Source organism: Cebus imitator, unplaced genomic scaffold (assembly GCF_001604975.1).
Source record: "Cebus imitator isolate Cc_AM_T3 unplaced genomic scaffold, Cebus_imitator-1.0 Scaffold43, whole genome shotgun sequence".
NCBI lineage: Eukaryota > Metazoa > Chordata > Mammalia > Primates > Cebidae > Cebus > Cebus imitator.
Genome location: NW_016107358.1, coordinates 4,971,713 through 4,980,108, shown reverse-complemented (window position 1 = coordinate 4,980,108; position 8,396 = coordinate 4,971,713). Strand labels below are relative to the sequence as shown.

Genomic DNA, 8,396 nt, shown 5'->3' with positions numbered 1-8,396 from the left:
AGCTTTCTCTTGCATTTCCCTATTACCTTTTTTTCCAGGCATATTTTTGTTAAACCATCACAGCCCACTTCATTCCCCTCTCATAGCCTCTTCCCCATGGCTTTCCAACCAAGTCTAGAATTAGCTCTGACTTCTCTACCAGCCCTGAGCTGAGCATGTTAGGTGCCTTACCTCCAGAATCGTCCCAGCATGGCCCGCAGATTGCTGTTGTCTTGACTTTAGACTTTAGACTCAAGACTGATGTGGTCTGACTAGGAAGGAAGCCACAGTTGGGAGTTGGAGGCTCTGAGTAACTGCAGAGTCCCCTCCAGCCTGTGAGATCTGAGGGTGTTGTTTTCTCAAATTCACTCCAAGAGGAAGCTGTGATTATAAATCAAATGACTTCAAGAGCTCCAAGCCTGTCATGAGTGGCCTTGGTCCATGGAGACTTTCTGACACAGAATCCAGGGTTTTGTTGGTTTTTTTTTTTGAGATGGAGTCTCACTCTGTCGCCCAGGCTGGAGTGCAGTGGCATGATCTCAGCTCACTGCAACCTCCGCCTCCCAGGTTCAAGCAATTATTCCATCCCCATCTCTCGAGTAGCTGGAATTGCAGGCCGCCCAGCTGATTTCTGTATTTTTCCTAGAGATAGGGTTTCACCATTTTGGCCAGGCTGATCGCAAACTCCTGACCTCAGGTGATCCACCCGCCTCTGCCTCCCAAAGTGCTGGGATTACAAGCATGAGCCACCGCACCTGGCCTCCAGGGCTCTTTTTAATTGTACTATTTGAGGCCTGTTGCTTGAAGCCTGTGGTTATAATGCGTGCTTAAAAAGGAATAGTGATGAGGCTAAAACGGCGCTGAACTCGTCAATAGAAAACACATAAATGAGAAAGAGGAGGCAGGGAGGAGGACAGGAAAACAGTTGTCTTTTTGAAAAAGGACAAAATGATACAAAAATTAGCTGGGCGTGGTGGCGCATGCCTGTAATCCCAGCTACTTGAACCCAGGAGGTGAAGATTGCAGTGAGCCAAGATCGCTCCATTGCACTCCACTTGGGCAACAAAAGCAAAACTCTGTCTCAAAAAAAAGAAAAGAAAAATGACAAAATGTTTTGCCCGTTGAATTAAAAACCAGTTTAATCCAAACTGTTCTTCCTCTGAGGCAGCATCAGGCTTTCAAAGATGCTGAGAAAGTTTCCATTGGCTCTCTGGTTTCTAAATTGGGCACACAGAGGGTGTCATATGGTCCATGAATAATTAAGGTGAGGATGACGGATTCTTGACTGTAGAAAGGAACCCCTTTTCTTCCGCTTCTCTTTCTACAATCAGTTACTGAGACTATAGTCTAAGTGCAGTATCTTAGTGCAATAAAAATTAGTTTATGTACTGGAGTGAGAATTTATAAGAGTATGTGTTATGGAGAAATAAGCAATTAGAGATCGAACATAATATACACGCGGTCAGTTACCGAGCAACCAAACTAGAAGTCTTTGCTGGTTCTCAGCTTGTTCAGAACTCTTTATTTATCCCACCTGATCAGCGCTTCCAACTTAGAATTGGAGGGTATTAATTTTGATCTAAAGTTCAAGCTGGGATGGACAATCTCTATTCTTTTTGGTCACTTTCTGATTACTATCTCCTCCCATTATATCGCACAAATGCAAGCGCCTAGAGCCCAGAATTGAGGAGAGTGATTAGTGGTAGATTGCACAAGGGCATTGGGAAAGCCGGAGGGCCAGGAAGACCAGCGTGTCCCACGTGCCTACCAAAAGAAAATGCATCAGCTGGCACTGGGTTGCAGTAAAAGGAAATAGGTTCAGGCTGGGTTGGTGGCTCACACCTGTAATCCAAGCGCTTTGGAGGCCAAGGTAGGCGGATTACCTGAGGTCGGGAGTTCAAGACCAGCCTGACCAACATGGTGAAACCCCATTTTTAAAAGAAAAAAATAAAGAAGAAAAGGAAAAGGAAATAGGTTCGTATTAATTCTGTTTTTTTTTTTTTTTTTTGAGACAGAGTCTCGCTCTTGTTACCCAGGCTGGAGTGCAATGGCACCATCTCGGCTCAGCAAAACCTCCACCTCTCAGGTTTGAGCGATTCTCCTGCCTCACCTTCCCAAGTGTCTGGGATTACAGGCATGCACCACCACGCCCAGCTAATTTTGTATTTTTAGTAGAGATGGGGTTTCTCCATGTTGGTCAGGCTGGTCTCAAACTCCTGACATCAGGTGATCCGTCCACCTCAGCCTCCCGAAGTGCTGGGATTACAGGCGTGAGCCACCACACCCGGCTCATATTAACTCTTATTTAAATGTCTACCATTGTCAACAATACTATTTTACATTATGGTAAATGCTCCAGAGCTCAAAATCAAGGGCCTCCCATGCATTTCAGGTAAGGATAAATGAAGATGCCCGAACTTTGCTTGTACCTGCAGCAGAGCACAAAATGCAAGTGTTCATTATCCTGCAACTAAATCCGGTGAGCTGGAAATTCAAAGAGCAAGCAAATGATTCAAGATGCTTTTATGCCTGCAATGTCTAGATGGATAGAACCAGGCCAAGAATGAGGTGAGAGTCAAAGAAAAAGATCTGATGTAATTGTCTAGGTAAATTAGGAGAAAATATGGTAAAAATTACTTAACTAGTTTAGATAAGCATAGTTCAGCGTCGGCATTTTCATTTACTCATTCCTATAGTCAATTTCATTTGCTATGGATAGGGTCTAAAGAGACATTAAAAGTCAACTAAAAAATTAGAGAAATTTTAGTCATTTCAGAAAAAAAAATTGATTTTGTATGCCTACTGTATTGAAGAAGTGATTTGTTCAAAAGAATTCTGGATAGACGCATGAAAGATAGTTAAGAAAATAGATTGATTCAATTCTATTTTGGGGACTCTGTGGGCACGAATAGGTGTATCTGAGTCATGCTGTAGAATCTGATTCCAGAAGCAACTGAAAACTGACTCACTGAGTGCTAGAGAATTTTTCCTGGGTCCTTTCTCGTCATCATTTCCTGTATTCCTGATGCTGTGAAATGGAGTTGACCGCAGTCTCAATGCACGCACTTTTAGCTGGGGTGGTGGAAAAACCAACAAGAATAACCCCAGTCTTATGTCCTAAACTAATGATTGTGAAGGCAATACCTGAGACACACCAAGAAGCACTATGGAAAATGTTATGGTGTGATATTAAGTGCAAAGTGCAGGATGGAAGCTTGCATCTCCCTGCCTGCTTCTTTTATTTTTTTAAATTTATTAGAGATGGGGCCTTGCTGTGTTGCCTAGCTGGTCTCGAATTCTTGGCCTCAACAGCCCCTCCTGCCTTGGCGTTCCAAAAGTGCTGAGATTACAGGCATGAGCCACTGCACCCAGTCTCACCTGTGTTCTTGATCAAGTAAAAATGTGTACATCCTAAGGGCATGAGGTGGAAACACTGTATTTATCAGTACAGGATGTGGAAACACTGTATCAATTATCTGTAATATTATGTTGTCTTTGAGATGAAGAAAATGAGCTGGATGCAGTGGCTCACAGCTGTCATCCTGAAGCTTTGGGAGGATGAGGTGGGAAGATCGCTTGAGGAGATCAAGACAAGCCTGGGCAACATAGCAAGACCCCCATCTCTCCGAAAGAGTAAATTATTTAATTAATATAATTTAATAAAGATTAGAAGATATATTGGAAAAATTAAGTATGTTGACTGTACCACATTCATAGATACAAATATGTGTCTCCTGGAAATCAGTATTACCTGGAATTTCTCAATAATGTGATCAGGGAAACAGGGAAATGAAAACTTGAGCATTCAATCAATAAAGAGTTGATTGATGGCCAGGCGCTGTGGCTCACACCTGTAATTCCAGCACTTTGGGAGGCCAAGGATGGCGCATCACTTGATGTCAGGAGTTTGAGACCAGCCTGGCCAAAAATGGTGACACCCCATCTCTACTAAAAATACAAAAATTAGCTGGGCACAGTGGCAGGTGTCTGTAATCCCAGTTACTCAGGAGGCTGAGGCAGGAGAATCACTTGAACCTGGGAGGTGGGGGTTGCATCGAGCTGAGATCGTGCCATTGCACTCCAGCCTGGGTGACCAGAGCAAAACTCTGTCTCAATAAATAAATAAATAAATAAATAAATAGTTGATTGTCTACTACATACAGACAATGCTAGGAGCTAGAAATATAGGAATACATGAGCTTGGAGCCAATGAGACATGCTTTCACACCGGGTGCGGCTGACTACATCATATAAAACTCATCACTGCATCACTGCTGTTTTAGATGTGTAATCTGATTGGCATGGGCTCACAGAGGAGGGAAAAGGGAAGAGGAAGAATATTTCAAAGGAGTGGTGGTAATTGTGTCATTTGCTAGAAGTATGAGTGTGGGGTGAGGGGTATGTGTGTATGTGTGTGTGCATGCATATATGTGTATGCATGTGTATGTGCCTGAGCACATGTGTGTGCACGCATGTATGTGTGTATCCGTGTGTGTGCGTGAGCATGTGTGTGCATGTGTGTTTATGCGTGTGCACACCTGTGTGTATGCGTGTGCATGTGTGCATGTGACAGCTTCTTGTTTAGTACCATTTTGCTGCTTCTTTACCACCCCAATCTGTTTCTGGACACGGTGATGAGCTCTGCATATGTTATCTGATTTTATTCTTACAATTGACCTATTGTGATAAAATTATTCTCCTTTTTTATGGATTAAAAAAAACCCTTCTTTAAAGTATTTGTAAATCCGAACATAAGAGCTTCTCTCCTTAAGTTCAGTAAAACTGAGATGATGCACCAGGTGCGGTGGCTCACGCCTGGAATCCCAGCACTTTGGGAGGCTGAGGCGGGGCATCTTCCTGAGGTCAGGAGTTCAAGAGTAGCCTGGCAAACATGGTGAAACCCGTCTCTACTAAAAATACAAAACAAAAATTAGCCAGGTATGATAGTGGGCGCCTGTAATCCCAGCTACTTGGGAGACTGAGGCAGGAGAATTGCTTGAACATTGGGGGCGGAGGTTGCAGTGAGCCAAGATGGTGCCATTGCACTCTAGCCTGGGAGACATAGTGAGGCTCCATCTCAAAGAAAAAAAAAAAAAAAAAAAAAAAAACCTGAGATGCTCTTCTCTCCTTCTAAGCATTAGGGTTCTCCGTCTGCATCCTATATGACCAGGGCAAAATAAACTTGAAATTCACTCACATTAGCCTCTATGCAATTTTGGGTAATGATGGGCTGTTGGTTATTTTGGTGCTTTAAAAAAGAAGTTAACCTTTATTCACCAGAGTGCCACAGTCACTTTGTGCAGTAAGTTAGGTGGTGAGGTAAGCTTGCTAATTAATATGCGTGCCTTTTTTTCTTTCATTTTTTCTCAAGTTCAAAGTTCCACAAATAATGTGCCTGTCAAAGGACTTTTCCCAGCTGCGATAAAATTAAACCCTGGAAAGAATGTGGCCCAATAGCCAGTCAGATGCCATGCCCTATAGCATACCCAGCCAATTGGGAGGACGAGGTGTGACAGTGGAAAAAGACAGGGTTAGGCAATTTTTTTAAAGCACTACATATTTATTGACAGAATATGTCTCCAGGCAGTATTCACATGCTTCAAACTGAAGCTCTTAGCTTGGCAGTGCAGTTTAAGCAAACAAACTCAGGCTGTTGAACACAATGATTAACAGGAAGGGGGGGGGGCACACAGTCACTAGACTCTGGCCGGGAGAAGAGGCTGGGGTTAAGGTTTGAGAGCTGATGACTTGCAGAATGGTCACCTCACCCACTTGTGACTTCACTGTGGGGACAGGTGGACCTCCAGGAATCAGAACTTCCCTGAGGCCATTTGTTTTTGTGTATACACAGCTTGCAGGTTAGCAGGTGAACAGGCCAGCCAAATGCAAAGGAGCCACTTCAGAAATGTGTCAAAGGAAAGTGAAAATGCAACCTAGTGGTAAACGAAGAGAGGAGGAAGAAAGAAAAGGGACAAAAACGGTGAACTGAAGGGACGGGGAACAGCCAGACCAGAGCTTCAGCCATCAAGAGGATGATTTTGGAACCTGGAGAACATGTAAGTTAAATATATCAACATTCTGATGCTATCTCAAGAGAGAGACATTTTACTCACTTCCTGGTTGTGAATGATGGGCTCTTGGAAGCACTGTCTTTTTAGCGTGTCTCTTATTTCTGCCCTGATTTTTGTACTTGTTTACAATACTGAGTTATGGGAGAATAAACATTTTCTGAGGGCAGCTCTGTCCAATGCTTCACTGTTAGCAGAAGCATGTCATCAGATTTTTGAGGGGAAAGTTTTTTACCCAACAGAAAATGCATTAAAAACTACGCTTGGTGAAGCTACCTGCTATGAGTACATGGTTCGAAGCCACTATGTCACAGAAACGCTCTCTGAAGAAGAGGCTGGGTTCCCTTTGGCTTACACAGTGACCATTCACAAAGACTTTGGCACTTTTGAGAGGCTCTTCAGGGCGATTTATATGCCCCAGAATGTCTACTGTGTACACCTGGATCAGAAGGCGACGGCTGCTTTTAAAGATGCAGTGAAACAGTTACTCAGCTGCTTCCCAAATGCTTTTCTGGCTTCCAAGATGGAGCAGGTCGTCTATGGGGGTATCTCCAGGCTCCGGGCTGACCTGCACTGCCTGGAAGACCTTGTGGCTTCTGAAGTTCCCTGGAAGTATGTCATCAACACCTGCGGCCAAGACTTTCCGCTGAAAACCAACAGGGAAATAGTTCAGTATCTGAAGGGATTTAAAGGGAAAAATATCACTCCTGGGGTCCTGCCTCCTGAGCATGCAGTTGGACGGACTAAGTACGTCCACCAAGAACTGTTAGACCACAAAAATTCCTATGTGATTAAAACCACAAAGTTAAAAACTCCTCCTCCTCACGACATGGTCATTTACTTTGGCACGGCCTATGTGGCTCTCACAAGGGATTTTGCTAACTTTGTCCTCCAAGACCAGCTCGCACTTGACTTACTCTCCTGGTCCAAGGACACCTACAGCCCCGACGAACATTTCTGGGTGACGCTCAACAGGATTCCCGGTATGTACATCTCTTAGCTTTTATTTTTACCAATAGACACTGCATGGTCAATACTGAGTAAGTTGCTTTGAAAAGAGTGGAAAAAATGTTAACAAACATCTTTACAGTGTTAAATGTTAAATTTAAAAAAAAATCTTCCCTCTGTAAAATGGTAAAATGGAGATGTGTTCTATCACTCACTCTTGTGAACAGCTTTGTTCACAGGACAAAAGATGGAAGAAACACTGGCCATATAAATAAAAACGTGGCTGCAGGGTGGCTCAAGCCTATAATCCCAGCACTTTGGGATGCTGAGGCAGGTGGATCACTTGGTCAGGAATTAGAGACTAGCCTGGCCAACATGGTGAAACCCCATCTCTACTAAAAAAAAATATATATATATATAAATTAGCCAGGTGTGGTAGTGCATGCTTGTAATCTCAGCTACTGGGGAGGCTGAGGCAGGAGAATTGCTTAAACCTGAGAGGCGGAGGTTGCAGTGAGCCGAGATCATGCCACTGCACTCCAGCCTGGGTCACAGAGCGAGACTCCATCTCAAAAATAGAAATAAAAATAAGTAAGTAAAAATATAAACCTTATTCACCTTTCAGTGTAATGCATTTAAAAGCAGGAATAAGTATTATAAATAAAATTTGAATGACAATTTGAACATTTCAGTAATATTGTTTTCCCTGTTGAAGCTCCCGTCCTTTCAAAATGAAAGCAAGATACAACTTTCAAATTTTTTTTTTTTTTTAAGATGGGGTTTCACCATGATGGCCAGGCTGGTCTTGAACTCCTGATCTCAGGTGATCTACCCACCTCGGCCTCCCAAAGTGCTAGGATTACAGGCGTGAGCCACTGCGCCCGGCCAACTTTTGAATTTTTTATTTGTAAGCTCTTTTCTGATCTTGAATCAAAAATTTAAAGCATGGCCGGACATGGTGGCTCATGTCTGTAATCCCAGCACTTTGGAAGGCCGAGACAGGAGGATCTCCTGAGACCAGGAGTTTGAGACCAGCCTGGACAACATAATGAGATCTTGTCTCTATTTCTTTTTTTTTTCAAGAAGTTTTAAAAAAACCTTAGAGTACCTTAAAGATTTCTAGACCAGGGCCTCTATTTTGTAGATGAAGAAACTTCAGTATGATTACATGATGTGCTCAAGTCCCGCAGCTAGCAAGTAAGCACATGCACCAATTACAAACTTCGTCTCCTAAGCCTGATGTTCTTTTTAGGATGACTTTCAGTTTGGTCTCAGTTGTTATTAAATCAGCTCCATTTCCCCTTTGGTCCAAGTTCCAAATGATTTTTGAATAATCTCAAGTTGTTTATAGTGAACCAATTTAGTTCTGCTAGTTCGATTTTTTTTTTTTTTTTTTTTTTT

The 8,396-nt window shown here is 42.9% G+C and overlaps 2 protein-coding genes and 1 pseudogene across 2 annotated transcripts in view; 2 read left to right on the top strand and 1 right to left on the bottom strand.

The window, feature by feature from the left end:
* Window positions 1-5,964, top strand: part of LOC108302948 — a 12,483-nt pseudogene extending 6,519 nt beyond the window's left edge.
* Window positions 1-8,396, bottom strand: part of CUNH6orf52 (chromosome unknown C6orf52 homolog) — a 365,015-nt gene that overhangs the window by 204,968 nt on the left and 151,651 nt on the right. The window lies entirely within an intron of this gene.
* LOC108302947 (N-acetyllactosaminide beta-1,6-N-acetylglucosaminyl-transferase) overlaps window positions 5,488-8,396 on the top strand; it is an 86,310-nt gene continuing 83,401 nt past the window's right edge. The window contains exon 1 of the mRNA XM_017526696.2: window positions 5,488-7,030. Within this exon, the coding sequence (XP_017382185.1) occupies window positions 6,106-7,030 (925 nt within the window). The 5' untranslated portion in view covers window positions 5,488-6,105. The remainder of the gene's footprint in view (window positions 7,031-8,396) is intronic.